Genomic DNA, 24,638 nt, shown 5'->3' with positions numbered 1-24,638 from the left:
CTTGAATTTAATTAAGCCTTTAGATGTGACTTTTAGTTATACGGGAAATAGATAGTAGAGAAATCTAATGGCATGGGAAACAACCAGACAAAATCAGCAGATAACTGGCCTGGCCTATTAAAATAAATGTTGCTGAGATTATTGTAGACTGAAGAGACTAAAAAGACATATCAACTGAATCTGATGTGTAAATATTAATTAGACTCTGTGTTTGGGGAAGAATCTTTTTATAAAACACATTCAGGAAACAATTGGGGAAATTTAAACATCTACTGGGAGTTAGATGATATTAGGAAATCGTTAATGATTTGCAGATGTGAAAATGATATTGTGGCTATATAACAAATTATGTCTTCATCTTGTACCTAGAAAACCCTGAAGATTCTTCCAAAAGACTCCTAGGCTTGATAAAGGACTTCAGTAAAGTTTCAGGTTACAAAATTAACATACAAAAATCAGTTGCACTTCTATACATCAACAGTGTTCAAGCTAAAAATAAAATCAAAAACTCAATTCCCTTTACAATATTCACACACAAACAAATAAAACACCTAGAAATACATTTAAGCAAGAAAATAAAAGAGCTCTACAAGGAGAACTACAAAATACTGCTGAAAGAAATTGTAGATGACACAAGCAAATGAAAAAACATCCCATGCTCATGGATTAGAAGAATTAATATCAACCAGGAGCGGTGGCTCACGCCTGTAATCCCAACACTTTGGGAGGCCTAGGTAGATGGATCACCTAACGTTGGGAGTTCGGAACCAGCCTGACCAACATGGAGAAACCCCGTCTCTACAAAAAATACAAAATTAGCTGGGCATGGTGGTGCATGCCTGTAATCCCAGCTACTCAGGTGGCTGAGGCGAGAGAATCGCTTGAACCTGGGAGGCGGAGGTTGCAGTGAGCCAAGATTATGCCACTGTACTGTAGCCTGGGCAACAACAGCAAAACTCTCTCAAAGAAGAAGGAAGAAGAAGAAGAAGAAGAAGGAGGAGGAGGAGGAGGAGGAGGAGGAGGAGGAGGAGGAGGAGGAGGAGGAGGAGAAGGAGAAGGAGAAGAAGAAATATCATGAAAATGACCATACTGCCCAAAGTAATCTACAGATTCGATGTAATTCCTATTGAATTACCAATGTAATTTTTCACAGAATTAGAAAAAAAATTCTAAAATTCATATGGAACCAGAAAAAGAGAGAATGGTCAAAGAAATCACAAGCAAAATGAGACGAAAGCCAAAGGCATCACATTACCCAACTTCAAACTATAACTACAAGGCTGTAGTAACGAAAACAGCATGATACTGGTACAAAAAGAGACACATCAACGGAAAAGAACAGATAACTCAGAAGTAAAGCTACATAGCTATAACCAACTGATCTCCAACAAAGATGATAAAAATAAACAATGGGGAAAGGACACCCTATTCAATAAATGATGCTGGGAAAATTAGCACCATATGCAGAAGAATATGGACCCCTATCTCTCATCATACACAAAAATTAACTCAAAATGGATTAAAGACCTAAACGTAATACCTGAAACTATAAAAATCATAGAAGGAAGACTAGGAAAAAACTTCGGGAGATTGGCCTAGGGAAAGAATTTATGACTGAGACCTGAAAAGCGATGCAGAAAAAAGAAAAATAGACAAATGGGACTTAATTAAACTACACAGCGTCTGCACAGCAAAATAAGCAATCAACAGAGTAAACAGACAACCTACAGAATAGGAGAAAATATTCACAAACAATGCATCTGAGAAAGGACTAATACCCAGAATCTATAAGGAATGAAACAAATCAACAACAGCAACAACAAAAACACATAACCCCATTAAAAAGTGGGCAAAGGACATGAACAGACATTTCTCAAAAGAAGACATATGAATGTTCAACAAACACTTGAAAAAATGCTCAGCATTGCTAATCATCAGAGAAATGTAAATTAAAATCACAAGGAGGGAGATACTATCTCACAGCAGTCAGAATGGCTATTATTAAAAAGCCAAAAAAGAACAGATGTTGGCAAGGATGCAGAGAAAAGAAAATGTTTATATCATGTTGGTGGGAATTAGTACAACTCCTATGGAAAGCAGTATGGAGATTTTTAAAGAGTTAAAAATAGAACTACCATTTGACCCAGTAATCCCACTACTGGGTATCTATTCAAAGGAAAAGAAATCGTTACATCAAAAAGACACCTGCACTGGTATGTTTATTGCAGCATTATTCACAATAGTGAAGTCATAGACTTTGTGTCCATTAACGGATGATTGAATAAAGAAAAATATGCTATATGTACACCATGGAATACTACACAGCCATAAAAAGGAATGACATCATGTATTTTGCAGTAACATAGATGAAACTTGAGGCTATTATCCTAAATAAAATAACTCAAAAACAGAAAATCAAATTCTCATTCATAAGTGGGAGCTAAACAATGGATACACATTCACACACAGAGGGAAATAATAGCCACGGGGACTGCAAAAGCAGGGAGGGTGGGAGGGAAATGAGAGTCGAAAAAGTATCAGTTGACTACCGTGTTCACCATTTGGGAGATGCGTACACTAGAACCCCAAACCTCAGCATTACACAACATATCCATGTAACAAACCTGCACATGTACCACCGAACTTATAAAAATAAGTAAATACATAAAATTATGTCTTTATTCTTACGATGTGAGCGCTGAAATATTGAGACAATATGGCATTAGTGTATGTATCTTACTTTAAATGTTTTTGAAAAATGTATGCACATATGCATGCATATAGATACGTGTAATTCCTATCGAATTACTGTTCTGCCTACGGTTGTCGCATATAGATACATAAGACAAAATGTTAAGAATCATTGAATCTAGGTTGTGGGTAGATGGATGCATCTCTGCTTAAAACCCATGTGTGTGGATGTTACTACTTAACTCACAAGAAGCAGCTTTCCTAAGACTGCTCACTGTTTTCCCAGGTGCTTATTGCACCCCAGAAAAGAAGATCTGTGCTCATTTTGTGGGGTCTCTCCTCTGACCACGCCCAACGATCAACCAACTCAATCTCCAAAGAACAAAGTCTCCACTTCGTATTCATGCCTGCCAGAGCTGTTAATTTGCTCTTGGAACAGATGCAAAAATAAATGTACTATTTCTTCTTTTACCTCTTGTCCTTAGAAGATGGATTTAAATAAGTGAATTTTTTTCCCCTGTATTTTCTCTGGTTGAGTCCACTGATGTAACATACTATTGTGGGTCGTCATCTTTACTACACTTAACTTTCGTACAACTATTTACACACCATACATTTTCACCCCCCAAGGCTTTATGTATGACTCTGCTTCTTCTATAGTAGGTGAATAATTCTTTTTTCTTAAGCTGATCTACCTGCTGCTGCATGCTAACTACAAGGTCTACAGTATTTTCAGTGGTTCAATATGTTAAGGTTAGGCTGATGATTTGAATCAACAATAGAAATTAACATTTAGGAGAAGGGGCAACTGATAGGCTCAGTCAGAATTTCAAGCCAGCAAAGGCTGTTGTGATAGGGTCAAGGGAAGGGTCTCTTTACATCACATTCAACAAGTGGCCAATCCTGCTGGCGCAGACAAGGAGGCTGCTCAGCGACTGAAATGGGGGTAGCGGGCTGGGCACGCGCTCGGGAGTCTGCGGGCGCCATGGGCAGAGTGAGGAACCGGGCCACTGCTCAGCGGCGGAGGCGAAAGCGGCCCGGGGATCCTCCCGCTGGCTGCGCGGCCATCGCGGTCATGGGCGCCAGCCGCGGGCAGTGCCCCCGGGTCCAAGTCGGGGTCGGGAGCCACGCGGCGGCCAAGAGGTGGCTGGGAAGGTTGCGGCGGAAGCGCCGGTGGCGGCGGGTCCGGGAGGCGGGCCCCAGAAACCCGCTGCCCTCCACGCCACTCCCGGACCCTCCGGCGCCCGCCGAGTCCCCTGAGGAGCTGGACCTGGGCGCACAGCGGGAGCGCTGGGAGACGTTCAGGAAGCTGTGGGGCCTCAGCTGCGAGGGCGCCGCCAAGGTCCTGCTGGACACCTTCGAATACCCGGGCCTCGTGCATCACACCGGGGGCTGCCACTGCGGCGCGGTCCGCTTTGCGGTCTGGGCCCCGGCAGATCTGCGCGTGGTGGATTGCAGCTGCAGGCTGTGCAGGAAGAAGCAGCACCGCCACTTCCTCGTCCCGGCCTCGCGCTTCACGCTGCTCCAGGGCGCGGACAGCATCGTCACCTATCGGTCCAACACGCACCCGGCGCTGCACAGCTTCTGCAGCAGGTGCGGGGTGCAGAGTTTCCACGCAGCTGTCTCCGACCCCCGTGTGTACGGCGTCGCCCCGCACTGCCTGGACGAGGGCACCGTGCGCAGCGTGGTCATCGAGGAGGTCGGCGGTGGGGACCCGGGAGAGAAGGCCGCCGAGGAGCCCAAGGCCATCCACAAGACGTCCTCCCAGTCAGCCCCTGCGTGTCCCCGCGAACAGGAGCAGTGATTGGGGCCGCAAGCCCGCCCGAAACCGGCCCGGGCGGCCCTGCGGGGAGCGTCCGAGTACCTGCACAGATCACATGCTGTGAAAGAGGTGTTTCTGGCCTGGTCAAACCGTGGATTCCCTTCCAGTATTCGCCCTTCCTCTCCACTAGTTTTCAGTGAACTCGCTTACGATCCAAATCTTGAGCACACCTTTGTCAGTGTACGACGATAGTCTTGGAATCCCGTAAGCAAGAATAGTGTCTCTGCTTTTTCAAGTCATCCATTTTATCTCTCGCTTTTACAGTTCTGCCTACAATTGTCACAAATCACCTGCAGATGATTCCTGTGTACTATACGTTCCTGGTGCTATTGTGAACAGGCTTGTTGTTTTCAGTGCTTTGTGTCTGGTGTGTAGGACGGCAACACACAAACAGTTTGTAAACGTGCTAGGATGTCTTCCATTCATTATCGTGTGTGTGCGACGTGTGCGTTTTAGAGAGGCATTCACATTTGCACTACTTAGTCCAGTTATTTAGTGTTTTTTATATGATATGTTTTAAGCTTCATTAGTATTACATACCTCATTGCTCTTATTAGACGAATGATGTTAGTGTTTTCCTCCGTTTTGTTTTAGAAACTGTCTCTGGGAAAGGAGATGGGAGACAGGAATGAGAAACGTCTGTGTGCTGTATGCCCTCTTTAATCTTTCTAAATACCTATCTTATACATGTGTAAGTATTCAGAAATCAGTAAATATTTAATAATAGAAAAGTATGTATTTCTATGCTGTATATTACAAAACCAGCTCTAATTTATATGTAATTCTTGATATCTGAAATTTTTATCAAACAATCAGTGGTGGGTTCAACGATACCTATCAATATTATGATTTTATGGCTTCATAGAATTAAAAAATATGGATCTTTCATAATTTATGTAATCAACCTCCTCTGATGAATGTTTAGCTTTTTTCCAACTTTCAGTGCAATAATGATATTTCAAAGGAGCAAACTTCCAATAAATGTCTGCATTGTTCTACGACTTGGGTAAAATGGCCTGGATACTCTCTCCATATGTCTTTTATTTGCTGTCTGTCTCTCCTCTGTACATGTTTAATTGGATGTTGAATTGTTTAACTTGACTTACCTTTTCAACGAAGTGAAAAGAGATCAGTTAAGTACATGTTTCCATGTATATGAGAGATGACATGGCTGTGCCATCACACAGAGATGTTACCACCTTTCAATTCATACCTCTTCTTTTCCATCTTCTCCTACCCCTACCTTAAGGGAAGGTTTTTGTGACCTGGTTTCTCCAACATGTTGCTCTACTCCCCAAGATTCCTCCTTTGTTCTTTGGAATAGCTTGCCCCAGTCCTTCTCCACCTAGGGATTCAGTTGAGGTAGGGAAGGAGAGAGGAAGGGAGAACATGAACATGCATATATGCCTTAGGTGGTTCAGTCATGTTGGTGGTCAGAAAATACCAAATTGCACTGAGTTACACCTGTATTACACTCCATTGCACAGAACGGATCCAGAGCGATGGAAAAAAATGACTCAAGATGCCATGCTTCTACCATGTCGGTGTTTCTGTCTAAAGAAATGTGTGTGTATAATTTCTTTTTCTGAGAATGACTTTTAAAGCGTGTTTTGATTATTTTTGCTTCTCTAAGCCATGTGCAAATCATTCGTCAGTTTGGTTAAAGACTCATGTTCAAGAGTGCCAGACCCCCTTTTTAACTTGGCATATAGTTTAAGCATGCTAGGCTGGTTTCTGTGTGTGAGAATGCGAGCAGAGGACTGCTGTGCTGGTGAGAAGGAATGGGAGGGGGGCTAAAACGTGAGGAAGTACAAGCTGTTGGGGAAGGGGATGACTGAGGAAGAACTGGAGAGAAAGAGAAGCAATGAGCAGCTTAGATCCAGCAAGGAATATAGGGGAAAGGAAGAGGTGTTTAAGGGAGTCTTTGGGGGATTTTACCACAGGTTACAGGAAGTCAGTGTTTTCCCCTGTATTTCCAAAGGGGACTTTAAAGTTAGTGTTACTTTATGTGTTAGGTGTCTTTTTTTTCTATTGTACAAAAGTATATCTTACACTTCAAAATCGTAAATGAGTGTTTGTGAGCCATTAGTGATTGTGGATGCTGACAGTGGCTTCAGGCATCTCTTAATTCAAGGAAAGAGCAAGGGCTTGGCATTTGAGCCTGGGATGAAAACCCAACTCTTCTATACACTACTGTCCAGCTTTGCAAAATCTGTCAAAATACAAAAAATTAGCCAGGTGTGGTGGTGGGCGCCTGTAATCCCAGCTACTCAGGAGGCTGAGGCAGGAGAATTGCTTGAACCCAGGAGGTGGAGGTTGCAGTGAGCCGAGATCGCGCCATTGCACTCTAGCCTGGGTGATAGAGCAAGACTCTGTCTCAAAAAAAAAGAAATCTGTAAAAGCCCACCCTCATCTTCATTGTGAGGATGAAATGAGGATGTGTGTATAATCTGCTGGCACAGTGGCTGATGCCCAGCAGGCACTCAAGAATTTGCTATGATGGTTGCTCTTAGGTGAGGACACTGATAAATAGAACCAAGGGTCATGATTGCACTCAATCCTAGGATTTAGACACTTTTATGGATATCCTCTCAGGTGCTATTTTTTGGGGCACTTAAAGTGAGAGTTACATCAATCCAGTGACAAGGTAGAAGGAGTAATAGGAAGTAAGTCCGTAGGGTGCAGCACGATCTTTCGCCTCTTAACGGATTTATCAGACAACATCCACTGTTTCTTCCCCATCCACATTCATCCAAGCCGTGACAGGGGAATCACTGTAGGTGGAACATCATCTTCTCCCACCTCATACCCTATTCTCTGCCTTGCCTTCCTCCACTTTATGCCTCCTGGCTGCCCAGCACTGTTTTCCAAGCTAAAATAGAACAGTGAACAAAAAACACAGTCTCTAGGCCCTTATCACTTCCATTTAGTGAATAAGAAAGCCTCCAAACACAGTGTGACTAGGAAAAAGTGGGGTGCTGTGGGAGCACAAAAAAGAGGCCAGTTAATAAGTTTATTCTTGGGCCAGTTAATAAACTTATTTGGCTCTCAGTTTTAGTGTCCTCATCTCTAAAATTGTTATGATAATAACACTCATCTCCTAATCTTGTCCTCTCTCCAGGATGAGATACACAGGAACCTAAAGAGACCGGCCATGTTCTAGGGGAAACCATTAGCTCTGTGTACTGTGTTAGTCACAAGTCAGCATGGAGGACCCCAGCAAGCATTACAGGACCCCTGGGAACCTGGTCTACCCTGGGGTCATAGGTAAGGAAATGAGAGGTGGGCGCAGGGTTGGTGCCATTTCCATCTTCTCATCTGTATCTTCACATCTACCGAAAAGGCTTCTTTTATTTATTAGGTGTTCTGTACTATGAGGACTTACAATTACAGTGTTAGGTAACTAAAGTTAGTCCTCGCAGGCTATTCTATAGAAGGTGGTACCGGCAGTAGTATATCGCCCTCCAGTGGACGTTATAAGTGATGGCACATTGTTGGATGATTTTACTTTAACACTTGAGGAATTCAAAGGCAATGGGATGACGCTAGCTTCCTCAGAGTCTCTGGGAAAGAAGCCCAGTAGTTAGGATGCTTTCCTCTACAATAAGCATTCTAGGAATTACAACCAGGAAGAATAGAATCAAGAAGAGAAAGAGGCACTGTTTTTTTCTGTGTCCTTTTTATGAAATGGGACATCTCATAAAATCATTGCTCCCAAATTTTATTTCCAGTTTTCTTTTCCTGTGCTAAATAAAATCCTCTACTATTTAGAATATTAAGAATAGAACCTACATCAGTGAATTTCCAGTGTCTAGTCATGTCCGATCACGCAGCTTTGACTGTGATATTTGAATAAGTAATTGGCATGGATTCATTTTTTCTAACTGTTTTTAAACCCCATCCTATGAACTGAGCCCTCCAGCTGTCATAGTGTCTTTCCTCACACTAGTATGCCAGGTACTGAAGTAGGCTTCTGGATATAGAAATGAGTAAGGCATCCCTGATCTCAGTCCTTGTGGAGCTCATGGTGTGTTGAGGAAGACAACAAATCAAGAAACTACAACAAATCAAGAAACTACAACAAACAGTGATAAGTGCTCATATTGGTAGGAGAATTCAAGATGTCCTGACGGTATATATCACGATGGAGGCAAGGTATAGCCTTTCAAAAGAAGAGACACGCTATCTGAGATACAGCAAATAAATAGGAGTTAGGTGAAAAGCAGAACTAGAATTTTCCAGAGAGTGGAATAATATATATGAGGTCTTAGAAGCTGGAGAGAGTGTGACGTACATGAGGATCAGGCTTCTATCCTGGCCCCAGTATCAGATCATAAATTGTATTTGTTTAATTTCTGTTTTCTATGAGATATTTGAAGGCAAGGACACTACCCAATTCTTTCTGAATCCCAAGTGCCCCGTACATCATTTGACACATCATTATCCAATAAATATCTGTGTATGCATAAGCTAGGAATACTCACTGTGCACCAGTCACTGAAGTAGAACTTCTTTTGTGGTTTTATAATATCCAGAATTATTTAGAAAGCACATAACTTAAAATATAGCTATTTCCTGCCAATGGTAGGAAATTCTGAAAAAATGTATTTAAGGTTTGAGTAAAAAGAAGTGGGGAAAAAAATTAGCCAGTGATTTTGAAAGTTTTGAAACATTCATTGCACATACACATTAATATGTCCATGCATTGGCTTGTTTAAAAATGAATAAATAAAAATAACTCTATTGTAGTTATGTGCTTGAATGCCTGTTTATGTACATGCATGTACAAATGTATATCCTTGAATATGCACAGAATATGCATTGAAGTTTGTAAAGAAACACATTCTAAGTAAACTTTAGCTATATATTCTCACACATATGTACTCATAGATATGGGCTAGCTCCTCCGCCCCTTCATCCCCTCCTCAATTTGCCTTTTGCCATTCCCTTCAAGGCCTCATGTCCCATTTTCTCTAATCGTCCCTTCCGATGTCACTTGCAATGTTCACTGCTCTGGAACCAATAGTCAGTGCTGGGAGGCCAGGTCATTTGGTGTACATGGGATGCGGCAGGAGTTGAAGGTATTGGCCAGATATATATACTGGTAAATACCTAGCAAGCATCTCTTCAAGTGTAGTTCTAACATGAATTTGGGGTTTTAACTTGTTTATGTTAACAAGTAAGACTCATACAACAAAGAACCATATCAGAACTTCATTTATTAATCAAGAACTTCACTTATTCATCAACGACTCTAGTGACTTCTTTGGCAAACTGAACAATGGTCTTTAAATACAAAAATAATTGTTCCTCAATTCTGTATGCTATTCTATTCACAATGTAGTAGCTACAGACACAAAACACATTAAAGTTTAATCAGCATTATTAACATTTTCTACATCATTTCATAAATTCTAGTCAATCAACATAACAACAAATGAAGGCCTGATTTCTGGGTGCTGTAAATTCCCCCACCACCAGATTTACTTCAAGCTATCAATGTGAAATCACTGAATACACTGAATACACACACTGAATACACACTGAGATGAGATGAGCAGGGGCACACTATTCCACAACACTTCCACGGTACAGATGAAAAACACAAATCCCTTCAAGAACACAGATAATAGTAAAATGTAATAAGAGATATAGGAGCCCATTCATTTCGAGTATTTTATCTTTGTTGTTAATATAATTTATCGTAAGTTCATATAATTTTATTTTTAATCATCAGCTCTAGTGAGTTGGTATGAGCTGCCTACAGCAGACTGCTGGCTTCTCCCCACAGGTTCATGCAACCCTGAGACAAAACCGAACCAGTCCATCACAAAGATGACCCTACCTTCTACACTCCCCCTCCAACTGACCCCCAGGACTAAAATTACAACCCAGTTTCCCTAACATTACTTTTCCTTTAAATCTCAAGTCCCTTGCCCTAAATGTAAAGTTCTAAGTTTCCAGGAATCCCTGGTTCCAACCAGTCACCATCATCTTTGGGTATGTTTTGCCAGGGCAGAAACTCTAGTATGCTTGGTGAACTGTTCTTCTCTATGGTCTTAATTAACCCTTTTCTCTGCAGGAGCAGTTCTTTGACTTCACGGCAAAAGTACGTTAAAGGAGCCCTTGGTAATACTCTATTGCTTGGATTTGAATGGGGGAGGAAGAGGAAGAAGGAGGGAGGGTGGGAGAGGGAGAGAGAGAGAAGGAAGTAGGGAGAAAAGAAAGGAAGGAAGGAGAGAGAGAGAGAGAAAGGCTGGAAGTAGGCTGGATGTTACTATTCCTGACAACTGTAATATTAGTATTTCTGGGCTTGAAATTCTTTTTTATGCAAATTCTTCTGTCTTTCTGAATGAGAACTGTAGTTTTTAGTAAAAGTTGTGTAACTGTAAGGATTACATTAGATAGTACATGTGAAATATTTAGAAAAGTAGCCCCAGGTATGTCTTAAGTACTGGAAGCAGAGTGCCTAGGTTTGAATCATAACCTCTTCCTTTACTGGCTAAGTATTTCTAGGCAAGTTCATTACCCTCTGACTCTCAGGTTTCTTTATATGTAAATGGGGTATAAAACAGTATCTACCTTATAATGTTGTTGTATACATTAAAATGGATGATGAAACATAGTCATCTCTCATCTTAGGATATCTTGAATTCCCCTACTGCTATGAGCACTATCACCTGTCATCCTAACAATGATTATTTCTGACCCTAGTGGCTAGCAGCTTACCAATCTACTGTGTTGCTAGACTGCATGTTTCCTGGTGCTAGCTAGACCATCACATTGTTAGATCAATATTTAATCTACTCTAAGGATTTCTGTTTGTCATATTTCTATGGATCAGGTTGCATTTAATTATTTTCCACTCCCATTTTCTGACCATAAAAGTACAGATGAGTAATAATGCCTAATCTATACCAATAGCTCTATGCTAATCTTTGATACTCACACAATGTACAAGACTAATAATACTGTGCTTCTACTGTGTACAGGAGTCATTTCTCATCTTCCTGGCAACCCCAAAAGGTGGATTTTATTATCTCTAATTTACACAAGAGTAAATAAGCTCAGAGAAGTGCAAGATCATGTCCAGAGTCACAAAACGAGTAAGTAATGATCAAGGGTATTTATGAATCTAGATTCCATTCCCTTCACTGTAATTCAAATGGTCTTGAGTTCTACCAGTGTGAAAGGTCAAATCGCATTGTCTTCCAACAAGGCTATATGATCATTGAAGGCAGAGAATTATTTAGCATTCTCTTGTACCTCTGGTGCCCAATTTAATGTTAACCTCATAATAAGTACGCATAAAATACCTGATGACTAGTTTACAAGGACTCAGTTTGTATTTAAAATTCAACATAATTTGACAAGGCTGAATCTGTAATGATATTACAGCCAGAGAAAGAATGTGTTACTCAGACATTCTCTCCATCAAAATATTTTTCTGCTCTCAGAAGCTGTGTGAGTTGGTGAAAGAGACTTGAAGCAATAGCTATTTAATCAGATATTTGTTCCCAAAACTCAAGAATCTTCATACTGTTTTACTTATATAATCGTATATTTAATTCAAAAATATCACTTGCTATTAATTACATGCATAAGGTAAATAAGAGCATATTATGTTGTTTACTTTCTTGCATTAAATTCGTCTGCAATTTGCTATACTTATCTCACGATAATTAATCCTCAAATACTATTGTTTAGTGAGCCTTGTTGCGCATTTGTTTGTTTATTTTCTGTCTCTTTGAACTAGAATACCAGCTTTCATAGAGCAGGGACATTTACTCAAGGAACAGTCTCAGTTTTCTTCACTGCTAAATCCACAGCACCTAGAGGGATAGCTAATCATATTAAGTGAATAATAACTACTTATTGCATGAATAATCTAATCTATGAATCAGCCTTGGACATAAAGTCCATCCTAAACAGGGCTCCTTTCTGAATGCTGAGTACCACGGAAAGTGGCCAAGGTAAGCTGCAGGGAGTCCCAGAGTCTAGTAAAGCCAATGCAACTAAGACTGCAGGCTTCTGGATTCAAGCAGATCTAGAGGCTTCTTCCTCTCTCACTTGCAAGTTGTGTAACATCAGCATTGCTTTAGAACCACTCTTAGCCTGCCACCTCCTCTGTATGGTTCTTATATAAAATTCACAAATGCTCTCTCATTCATTTACTCAAAAACCATTTATTGAATGTCCTCTATGTGCCTGGCACTGTCATGGGTGCTGGGAATAAAAAGAGGAATAAACAAGAATAAATACATTTCCTGGCCTCTGGAAGCTCACAGTTCAGTTAATAAGACAAACACATTACCACTGTTAACAGCACAATGGGATTAGGGCTAAAATAGACATATTATGGCTTGCTATTGGCAGATATAGTAAGGAAAGGTTTTGTTGTTCACATTCCAGTCTTTCTGCCAATAAAGCCTTATACCTTTAAAAGGCCTGAGACCTGCCTCTTGAATGGTCTGTGTGTAAATTTTAATATGGCAGAGAGAGTGAGAAATTATTTCTGGTTCAGCTATATCCAAGTGCAGCTCAAAAATTCAAATGGAAACAGACATGGCAAAAGTCACAATGGAGCAAAATATAACTTCCTCTGTGGAGATTCTCATTAAAGTTGGCATATGAGTAGTATTCATAGACCTCTAGGATGCAAGAAAGGATCTTCAAAATAAGCACCATCGCTTTGGAGCAGAAGCAGCTGAGGCTTGATTCAGCTCTGCACAAGAAAAATGTGCTGAGGCTGCTCTGGTTGGATGTGGTTCTGGAGTTTTTAAGGCACAGAGATGACTCAGACGGCATCCCTGTCCTCTGGGAGTTCACACTCTAACAGTCAGAAACATAAACAGATAATCTCAAGGAGTGCTTATTTTTCCTTCCCAGCCTACCCTGAGAGATATTTATCAATTCCTACCTTCTCTGCTTTCTACAGATGAGCAAACAGGGTAGTTTCAGTAACTACCCTGTTCAGTAACTTGGGTGGTAGGTAATGGAGCAGGGGTTTGCATCCATGTTTATCTGTCTCCAAAGCCAGACCTCTATCCACTCACTATGACAACACTTCACGTATATGGTACTTTCTGAAATATACCTGCCCTTCCTGATGAGACACATGTAATGCTTCCAATAGGGTTCATGCCTAAAAAATCTCAGCACCCAGCAGAAAAGACCATCACTGTAAAGTGCTAGGAAAGAGCTCAAAATTGCTGCTCTGAAACCAACAGGCTGGGGGCAACTATTTCACTTTATGGTGAGTCTGAAAGGAGAAGGAAGCATGATGGAAAGTGAAAGCAGAGCCTGGGGAAGTGCACCTTTAAGTTCCAAATGAAAACAGATGGCCTTGTTGTAGGCGTGAACTTGGAATAAACTGCACAGAGCATTGGAATCAGGCTGATCCAGTGATGAAAACTGACCACACTGCTATTTAGCTCTGTGTCCCTGACCAAGTTAAACTTTTGTACAGCTTGATCACACCCACGCACCCTCAGCCTGGTTTTTAGAGGCCTTCCTCTGTGTTTCCAGTGACTCATCTTCTCAGCCCTGTCAGTATTCTCATCAAAATGTTTGGCAATCACATTTCTGTATAACTTTCTGACCACTAGACTAAAAGCACTTTGTAGCCTTGGCTTGGTTCTTCTCCGTGTCCAAAAAGCCCAGTCATGTTCAGGAAATGTTTATTGTGTGACCCACCCCTCAGTAAAGGATAGCTAGTATTCCACCACCACATTCAAACTTCTCTTCATTTCAAGGCGGATTTGTGCCTTTCATCTGTACCCGGGGTTTATAATTCTCCAGACCTTCCACACCTAACATATTTGCCTCTTGATGAATCTTGGTCAACTCTTTATTATCGTATTCACTGACCTGGCCTTAGGGTGAGAGCCCATTAGATGATTTACTAAAACTTTCTCAAATACAAACTGTGATACACAATGAGTCTTTAATAAATACTTATTGGAAGAAAAAAACTTGTTGAGTTAATACAAGCCTACTAATTGTATTATTTTATGTCAGAGTTTAAATTCATAGATATCATTTTGACAGAATTAAATATGTGAATCCAATGACTGGTGAAACTGTCAACATAAGTGAACATTTTCACACTCACAAGGAAATGACTTTCCTGGTTTTCCTCATACTCCTGTGGTAACTCCTTTTCAATCTATTTGAATTTTTCTTCTTCTTGGTAGTTGTCTTTTTGATGTGCCAGGCAAAGGCTTTTAATTCATCACTTACAGTCCCATTTTTATGTTCTGTGTATGCATCAGCTTTTACCCACTAGACCTCAGGAAATCTAGACTGAAATACAATAAGCATTATCGAGTATTTATTGAATTAATTGATATTTTACTGTGCTACTCATAGCAACAGAAAACTATCTTCCAATATGGGATTAGTACAATAGGTAGCCTAATACACAATAGGCTATTGTGTATTAGATGTCAAGTAAAGTTTTCCATTGCATATGAGGTGTTGAGGGAGCAGGGAATTCTGATTCATGTTTTCGGTGTCATCCCTCATCATAGCTAGCACAGTGCACACCACAGGACATAACTTGGGTTAACATTTCTCAGAACTCAGTCATGCATTCACCACTTTTAAGATTTTTACAATTATAGATACCATTGTGCTGATTTTTTTCTAATATTTTCAGTGAAACAGAATTACTTAAAATTGAAATTAACTTAAAGTAACATATGCAACTATAAAAGTGGGCGATCAGGGTAGGAAAGATAACTTCAAAAAGAAATACAATAAAATGTTTAAAAGGTTTTTTTTTTTACTTTTTTATTGAAAATTTTCCTTAAATTACTTAAATCAATTTACTTCAATTAAATATTTTATTCTTCATCATTTTTATTAAACCAAAATAAAAATGAATAAATAATAGATTTCCACACTACTAAACACTTCATATGTATTCTCTCATCCAATCCTTATAAAGCAACTCAGAATGCATAATACCATTTCCATTTTTCTTTTTTTTCTTTTTTTCTTTTTTATTTATTTATTTATTTATTTATTTTATTTATTTATTTTATTTATTTATTATTATTATATTGTAGTTGTAGGGGTACACGTGCATAACGTGCAGGTTTGTTATATGTATACTTGTGCCATGTTGGTGTATGCTGCACCCATCAACTCATTAATATTTATCAGGTATAACTCCTAATGCAATTCCCTCCCTCCTCCCATGATAGGGTCCTGTGATGTTCCCCTTCCCGAACCAAGTGATCTCATTGTTCAGTTCCCACCTATGAGGAGAACATGTGGGTTTGGTTTTCTGTCTTGTGATAGTTTACAAGAATTATTGATTCCAGCTGCATCCATGTACACAAACCCATCCTTTGATGGCTGCATAGTATTCATGGTGTATATGCAAAAGCATATTTCTAATCCAATCTGATCACCGATGGACATTTGGGTTGATTCCCAAGTTCTTGCTATTAGGAATAGTAAAGGCAATAAACATACGGTGCATGTGTCTTTAGAGCAGCATAATTTATAACTTTTTGGGTATATACTCAGTACTGTATGTATTAAATAGTATGGTACATCTAGTTCTAGATCCTTGAGGAATCACATACTGTTTTCCATAATGGTTGAACTAGTTTACAATCCCACCCAACAGTGTAAAAGGCCCTATTTCCACATCCCTTCTGCACCTGTTGTTTCCTGACTTTTAATGATCAGCTTATTCTAACTGGTGCATGTATCCATTGTGGTTTTGATTTGCATTTCTGATGGCCAGTGATGATGAGCATTTTTTTCATGTTTGTTGGCTGTATGGAATGTCTTTTGAGAAATGGTCTATTCATATCCTTTTGCCCACTTTTTTGATGGGAAGCTTGTTTGTTTTTTTTCTGTAAATTTGTTGGAGTTCTTTGTAGGTTCTGGATATTAGCCCTTTGTCAGGATGAGTAGATTGCAAAATTCTCCCATTCTGTAGGTTGCCTGTTCACTCTGGATGGTAGTTTCTTTTGCTGTGCAGAAGCTCTTGGCTTCTAATGAGATCCCATTTGTCAATTCCTTTGGCTCTTGGTTTCTGCTATGGTGTTTTAGGACATGAAGTCTTTGCCCATGCCTCTATGTCCTGAATGGTACTACCTAGGTTTTCCTCTAGGATTTTGTTTTATATTGGCCCACATTTAAGTCTCTAATCCATCTTGAATTAATTTTCAGATAAGGAGTATAAGAAAGGGATCCATTTTCAGCTTCTACTTATGGCTAGCCAATTTTCCCAGCACCATTTATTAAATAGGGAATCTCTTTCCATTTCTTTGTTTCCTCTTCTCAGGTTTGTCAAAGATCAGATGGCTGTAGATGTGTGGCATTATTTCGAGGACTCTGTTCTGTTCCATTGGTCTATATCTCTGTTTTGGTACCAGTACCATGCTGTTTTGGTTACTGTAGCCTTGTAGTATAGTTTGAAGTCAGGTATGGATGCCTCCAGCTTTGTTCTTTGACTTAGGATTGTCTTGGAGATGGCTCTTGGTTCCATATGAACTTTTGTGCCAGTTTTTCCAATTCTGTGAAGAAACTCATTGGTAGCTTGATGTAGATGGCATTGAATCTATAAATTACCTTAAGTGCATGGCCATTTTCACGATATTGATTCTTCTCCATCCATGAGCATGGTATGTTCTTCCATTTGTTTGTGTCCTTTGGCTTCCAGTGAGCAGTGGTTTGTAGTTCTCCTGGAAGAGGTCCTTTTACATCCCTTGTAAGTTGGATTCCTAGGTATTTGATTCTCTTTGAAGCAAATTGTGAATGGAAGTTCATTCATGATTTGGCTCTCTGTTTGTCTGTTACTGGTGTATAAGAATGCTTCTTGTGATTTTTATAATATTAATTTGTATCCTGAGACTTTGCTGAAGTTGCTTATCAGCTTAAGGAGATTTTGGGCTGAGACAATGGGGTTTTCTAAATATACACCATGTCATTCTGTGCAGGACAATTTGACTTTTCTTTTCCTAACTGAATACCCCTGATTTCTCTTTGCCCATTGCCTCTAGCCAGAACTTCCAACACTCATGTTGAATAGGAGCAGGAGAGGCATCCCTGTCTTGTGCCAGTGTTCAAAGGAATTTTCCAGTTTTGCCCATTCAGTATGATATTGGCTGTGGGTTTGCTGGTAAATAGCTCTATTATTTTGAGGTAATGCTCCATCAATACCAATTTATTGAGCTGCTTTAGCATGAAGGGCTGTTTCGAATTTTTGTCAAAAGCCTTTTCTTGCATCTATTGAGATAACCATGTGGTTCTTGTCTTTGGTTCTGTTTATATGCTGGATTATGTTATTGATTTGCGTATCGTTGAACCAGCCTTGCACCATCCCAGGGATGAAGCCTACTTGATCATGGTGGTGGATAAGCTTTACGTGTTGCTGAATCCGCTTGCCAGTATTTTATTGAGGATTTTGCATCGGCGTTCATCAGGGATATTGGTCTAAAATTTCTTTTTTGTTGTATCTCTGCCAGGCTTTGTATCAGGGATGATGTTGGCCTCATAAAATGAAAGGAGGATTCCCCCTCTCTTTTTTTCTATTGATTGAATAGTTTCAGAAGGAATGGTACCCAACTCCTCCTCCTCGTACCTCTTCAGAATCTAGCTGTAAACCATCTGTCCTGACTTTTTAGTTGGTAGGCTATTAATTGTTGCCTCACCTCCAGAGCCTGCTATTGGTCTATTCAGGGATTCAACTTCTTCCTGGTTTAGTCTTGAAGAGTGTAAGTGTCCAGGAAATTATCCATTTCTTCTAGATTTTCCAGCGCTTTATTTACAGAGAGGTGTTTATAGTATTCTCTTCTGATGGTAGTTTGTATTTCTGTGGGGTTTGCAGTGATATCCCTTTATCATTTTTAATCATACCGTGATTTGATTCTTCTCTTTTCTTTCTTTTATTAGTCTTGCTTAGTGGTCTGTCAATTTTGTTGATCTTTCTAAAAACTAACTCTGATTCATTGATTTTGAGAGGGTTTTTTGTGTCTCTATCTCCTTCCAGTTCTGCTCTGATCTTAAGTTATTTCTAGCCTCCTGCTAGCTTTCAATGTGTTTGCTCTTCTTCTAATTTTTTAATTATGAAGTGTTAGAGGCTTCACTTTAGATCTTTCCTGGCTTTCTCTGTGGGCATTTAGTGCTATAAATTTCCCTCTACACACTGCTTTTAAATGTGTCCCAGAGATTCTGGTATGTTGTATCTTTGTTCTGTTTCAAAGAACATCTTTATTTGCCTTTCTATTTCATATATGTACCCAGTAGTCATTCAGGAGCAGTTGTTCAGTTTCCATGTAGTTGTTGCCTTTTGATTGAGTTTCTTAGTCCTGAGTTCCCAGCTCTGATTGCACTTTTCGTGGTCTGAGACAGTTTCACACTTCTGTTCTTGTACATTTGCTGAGGAGGCTTTTACTTCCAATTACGGTCAATTTTGGAATATAAGTACATGTGGTGCTGAGAAGAATGCATATATTCTGTTGATTTGGGGTGGAGAGTTCTATAGATGTTCATAGGTCTGCTTGCTGCAGAGATGAGTTCAATTCCTGGATATCCTTGTTAACTTTCTGTCTCAAGATCTGTCTAATGTTGACAGTGGAGGTTGAAGTCTCCCATTATTACATGGGAGTCTAAGTCTCTTTGTAAGTCTCTATGACTTGCTTTATGAATCTGGGTGCCCTGCATTGCTATATATTTAGGATAGTTAGCTCTTCTGTTGAATTGATCCCTTTACCATTATGTAAATGGCCTCTTTCTTGTCTTTTGATTTCTTTTTGATGGTTTAAAGTCTGTTTTATCAGAGACTAGCATTGCAACCCCGCTTTTTGTTCTCCATTTGCTTGTAAATCTCCTCCCATCCCTTTTATTTTGAGCCTATGTATGTCTCTCAAGGCAGGAGATGGGCCCTTGGAATACAGCAGACTGATGGGTCTTGGACTTTATCCAGTTTGCCAGTTCAGGCTCTAATTGAGCATTTAGTCCATTTTACATTTAAGGTTAAGATTGTTATGTGAACTTGATCTCTGCCATTATGATATTAACTGGTTATTTTGCTCATTAGTTGATATAGTTTCTCCTAGCCTCGGCGCATATTCTTACATTTGGCATGTTTTTGAGATGGCTACTGAGGCTGTTCCTTTCCCAAGGCTTGGTACTTCCTTCAGGGTCTCTTGTAAGGCAGGCTCTAGTGTGGTGACAAAATTCCCAAGCATTTGCTTATCTGTAAAGGATTTTGATTTCTCCTTCAACACTTGGCGAAACCTAGCTCTATCGGATATGTTCTGGGTTTAAAATTCTTTTCTTTTTAAGAATGTTAATATTGGCCCTAATTCTCTTCTGGCTTGAGAGTTTCTGCCGAGATCTGCTGTGAGTCTGATGGGCTTCCCTTTGTGGGTAACCCGACCTTTCTCTGGCTGCCCTTAAGATTTTTCCTTCATTTCAACTTTGGTGAATCTGGCAATTATGTGTCTTGAGTTGCTCTTCTCGAGGAGTATCTTTGTATGCTTCCTCTGTATTTCCTGGATTTGAAATTGGCCTGCCCTACTAGGGTTGTAGTTCTCCTGATGATATCCTGAAGAGTGTTTCCAACTTGCTTCCATTTTCCCTCACTTTGTGGCACCTCTAATTCAGACGTGATTTGGTCTTTTTACATAATCCCATACTTCTTGCAGGCTTTGTTCATTTTTTTCAGTTTATTTATCTATCCACCGCTGATAATTTTCTTCAGTTGATCGAAGTCGGTTATTGCTTAGTGATGAGCCATTGATTTCTGTATTGGCGTTTTTCATCTCTTTCTGATTTCGCTTATGATCTCTGTATTAATTATTCAGCCATTAATTTTCCACGTTTAAGATTTTATTTTTATACGGTAATGACTCCTCCTTTAGCTCTGAGGAAATTTGATGGATCAGTTTTTCTTCATCTCATTAAAGTTATTCTCCGGTCTAGCTGATCCGGCGAGCATATGAGGCTATAGCCTTTTTGTTGATATACGAGTTTTAATTTAGCCGGTTCTTGTTTCGGGAATCTCTTTTGTGGTTTTATCTGCCTCCTTGGTCTTTGATGATGTAGATGTACTGATGGGTTTTGGGTGCAGGTGTCCTTCCTGTTTGATAGTTTTCCTTCTAACAGTCAGGACTCCTCAGCTGTAGGCTGGTCTGTTGGAGATTGCTTGAGGGTCCACTCCAGACCCTGTTTGCCTGCATCAGCAGAGACTGCAGAAGATAGAATACTCTCTGGAACAGCAAGTACCTGTTCACCCTTTTGCTTTGGAAGCTTCCTCAGGTGTACTCCACCCTGTGAGGTGTGGGGTGTCAGGACTGCTCCCTAGTGGGGGATGTCTCCCAGTTAGCCACCAGGGGTCAGGGACCCGCTTTGAGCAGGGAGTCTGTCCCTCTCAGATCTCAACCTCCGTGCTGGGAGGATCCCACCTGCCTTTCAAAGCTGTCAGACAGAGTCCGCTGGGTCTGCAGAGGTATTCGCTGCTTTGCTATTGCTTACCGTGCCCCGCCCCAGAGTGTGGAGCCCACAGGAGACAGGCAGGCTCTCCCTGAGCTGCTGTGAGCCCACCCAGTCTCAGCTTCCCAGCAGCTTTGTTTACCTACTTAAGCCTGAGCAATGGCGGCGCCTCCCCCAGCCTCGCTGCTGCCTTTGCCGGGTAGATCACAGACTGCTGTGATAGCAATGAGGGAGGCTCCCTGGGTGTGGACCCTCCCAGCCAGGTGTGGGATATGATCCTGCGTTCCTGTTTGCTCAAAAGCAGGCATTGGGGTGGAGTTACCCGACTTCCAGGTGTTGTGCGTCTCAGTTCCCTGGCTAGGAAAAGGGATTCCTTTCCCCTGCGCCCCAGTGAGGCACGTCAATTTCTGCTTCAGCTCTCGCTGGTCGGGTTGCAGTAGTTGATCAGGGGCACTGCATCTTCCGCACTTAAAGTGAGATGAACCCAGTACCTCAGTTGAAAATGCCAATCACCGTTTTCTGTGTCTCTGGCGCTTGGGAGTTGAAGACTGGAGCCTCCATTTTTCAAGATGAGAAAACTGAGACCAGAGAAGTTAGAAAAGATGCCCAAATCTGCTATGCCACAGATTTAGGATGGACACCCACAGTCATATGATGCCAAAGCCCACAGACTGCTGAGTAAGCAGCGTAGGCCGTTGTCAGCTTAATTTTCCACCAACATTCTCTCCAACACAGCTTCATGGAATTTATGATCTCAACACTATCAGCCAACTTCTCATCCCTGAGACCTCTCCCCAGATCCCGTGGCAAAATGCTCAGGACACCCAATGGGATGAGGGTATGGCATTTTTTTTCTTCCTGAAATGCAGTTAGAATTTCTGTCTTTTATGGGTGGGGAAATTTGTTTGTATGCTTTCTGAGAGAGAAAAAATTCATTGTTTACAATATCCTGCTGTCAGCCAAAGATTGTATTCTGAGGAGGGTCCTTTATTGCAGAAATGGTTTCTGGTTGAAAGAATGCAAATCGCAAGCTTAGATTCTGCTTCTGTAAAAACAGATGACAGAAGGGGAGGACAGAAGGATGGCTTCTATTCTTGGGGAAACAAGAAGTCTGATAATGGATGAAAGATTTAAACAGTGAGAAAAAAACTGGGCAATTGCCAACAGGATAGGAAATCTGAGGGAAAGATCAGAGATCTTGAAAGGAAATGTTGTGGTGATTTTCCGTGGAGTGTGTAATATCAACGCTCTTCCCCAATCACCACAAAAAGATCTTGATGTGGCTGTGATATACTACATGTTTACTGAAAAATAAATTAAAATTTTAATGTCCAAGTAGCACTAAAATTATTATGAATATCACCAGTTTTCTGTGTTCCACCCTTTTGGAAGCTCTTACTTTCAGAAAAGAGAAAAGGCTTTGAAGTTAGACCTGGACTGGACAGTTTCATTTCAAGGTGGGCAGAACAGGTAAGCAAACAGTTAACAATCTTGTTTATAATTAGACATGCTACATTTCACAGCCTCAGATAATACCTCAGTTTTCAATTATGGCATCCTTTCCACAGAGTTGCAGAGCAGGCCATGGCATTCCTGATGAGATAGCCATCTTCCTGGGAACACCCTTTCCTCTCGGACAATCTAAAAATTCAGCAGGACCCAGTACCCTTATAATGTGACAGGAGCCTCTGAGTCAGCACTAAAAGGAGTTTTCCTGAAGCCCAGACGCATGCAGTACACCTTCCTAACTATTTAATGAGTGTAGAAAGACCAGACAGCTCAGAAAATGACAGCAACATTAGAAGCATCTTCTCTGGAAGTTCGGTGCCTCATCCAATGTGAAAGGCTTGGGAGCTGCACTTGCCCCTTCTCTCACTGCTCTCTATGGGAGGTCGAATCCTCAGAGAGAGAGTAGCTCTCCACAATATGAGTGACATTACTGGCAAAGAGAGAGATCAGCATACTGGAAGCAGCACAGGGCTTTGAGGCAGTCAGATTTGGGGTTGAAAAACTCCAGCGCTAACTAGTTGTGTTTTCTTGAGCAAGTTGCTTAACATCCACTTATTCCTCAAAGGAATGTGTATTGAGTGCTTGCCATAAACCAGGTACTATTCTCTCTGTTAATTTCTCATCGGACAAATGGAGGTAACAATAGCACCTACCTCCTAAACAAGCCCCCTACTGAGACCACATGAATTAAAGGGGCCCACCTCTGTTTTCCCAACATCCCCTGCTCTCATAGCTTTCCTGCTTCCCACACATCAGTACCATAATTATCTGTGTCTATTAGACTGTGGGCTCTTTGAGGCTGGGACCAAACTTGAATCATCATGTGTACCCGCAGTACCTAGAACCTAGTGCTCTGAGGGTCTTCAGTAAATATTTATTCTATGAAGAATATGGAACATTCTACACACCCAATAAAGTTTAGTTGTTATTGTACTGATTATATGTTAGTTGGTAATAATATCTTCTAAATAAGTGACTACAGGACATCTTTCAACTCCAATTTTCTTCACTAAGAGAAGGGTCTATGTATTTCAACCCCATACTTCTCATGATTTCCAGAGCCAGTACATTCTTGAATTCTTGATTTCTTAATGTATCTGAGTGTATCTGTTAGTGTGATTTTCCTCCTGATGAGATTGAACTGAATAATTCACTGATTGCTTCCCACATGCAGAGTAATGGGTATATATAGGCATGCTAATTAGAATATTTTATTTTATAGGTAAAAGTCATACGTATCATTCAGGCTTACATAGATATATTTGATGGTGTGAACCCAGGGATCAATGGAATTGTCAAGTACAGGTAAGCACTCTTGTATTCACAAGAGATAGTCCTGCTGGTTTTCCTCCAACTTCTGTAGCCACATCTTCTCTATTTCGCTTCTCTCCTGTTTCTCTATGTCCCTTCTTTGCGCTTCCCTGTTTCTGTACATAGGATAAAGACCATATTTCCTTGGTATTTACAGATCTGGCATATAGGTCATTAGTTGAAACCTAATAGGCATACTGACTATTTGTTGAATTAATTAATTAACCTTAGTAGTGACACTGATAGGAAAAGAAGCTCCCTAACGCAGTCTGGAATGAGAAAAACAAGTGCCACCACTATTAGTACCAATGTGTAGCTTTGTGTATCAGGTACCAAATCAACTATTGTGGTGAGTTATGAGGTACTGAGGAAGAAGAACTTTGACTCCTTTTACTGAGACATTGCACATGGTAACTGTCACAGTGAATCAAAGTTGCTTTTCCCAGATCTTGGTCATTCATGTATCATCTTCAGGATTTTTAACATATCCAAATACCACCTGAAGAATCATTTGATTAATATTTCCATTGAAAGCATATAAACTTCAAATTTAAATACAGTTTAAAAGAAGCCCCACATCATGATCAAGAATGGAAAACTAATGTTTCATGTCATAGAATATAACTAAAAACAAACACAATGAAAAACAAATAGTTGTAAAATTCTTAAAAATCTGAAAAATAGCAGAGGTGCTATAGCTGATTACAACTATATGATAAAACTAATATGTCTCCTTTCGAGATATGGGAAAGAAATTGTTTTCTTTTTTATTTTTAATTTATTTATTATTATTATACTTTAAGTTGTAGGGTACATGTGCATAACGTGCAGGTTTGTTACATAT

The 24,638-nt window shown here is 40.4% G+C and overlaps 1 protein-coding gene and 1 long non-coding RNA gene across 3 annotated transcripts in view; both read left to right on the top strand.

Moving 5' to 3' along the window:
* The first annotated feature begins 3,395 nt into the window (after window positions 1-3,395).
* LOC100999088 (centromere protein V-like protein 3) lies at window positions 3,396-10,193 on the top strand. Of its 2 annotated transcripts, XM_031660870.1 has the most exons (3): window positions 3,396-4,717; window positions 5,108-5,204; window positions 7,635-10,193. In XM_031660870.1, exon 1 carries the CDS (start codon window positions 3,632-3,634, stop codon window positions 4,493-4,495), a length of 864 nt encoding a protein of 287 aa, XP_031516730.1. In that variant the 5' UTR covers window positions 3,396-3,631; the 3' UTR covers window positions 4,496-4,717; window positions 5,108-5,204; window positions 7,635-10,193. The 2 variants fall into 2 exon arrangements, with proteins under 2 accessions (XP_031516730.1, XP_031516729.1); XM_031660869.1 differs by lacking the exon at window positions 7,635-10,193 and having other exon boundaries at window positions 5,108-5,525.
* Window positions 10,194-21,455: 11,262 nt separating this feature from the next.
* The window catches only part of LOC110742206, a 43,816-nt gene continuing 40,633 nt past the window's right edge, over window positions 21,456-24,638 (top strand). Inside the window, exons 1-2 of the long non-coding RNA XR_002519638.2 lie at window positions 21,456-22,444; window positions 23,706-23,788. This is a non-coding gene — a long non-coding RNA (uncharacterized LOC110742206). The remainder of the gene's footprint in view (window positions 22,445-23,705; window positions 23,789-24,638) is intronic.

The sequence above is a fragment of the Papio anubis genome, chromosome X, assembly GCF_008728515.1.
Source record: "Papio anubis isolate 15944 chromosome X, Panubis1.0, whole genome shotgun sequence".
Taxonomy (NCBI): domain Eukaryota; kingdom Metazoa; phylum Chordata; class Mammalia; order Primates; family Cercopithecidae; genus Papio; species Papio anubis.
Note: the sequence above shows the minus strand (reverse complement) of the source record. Positions and strands in the feature narration are given on the sequence as shown.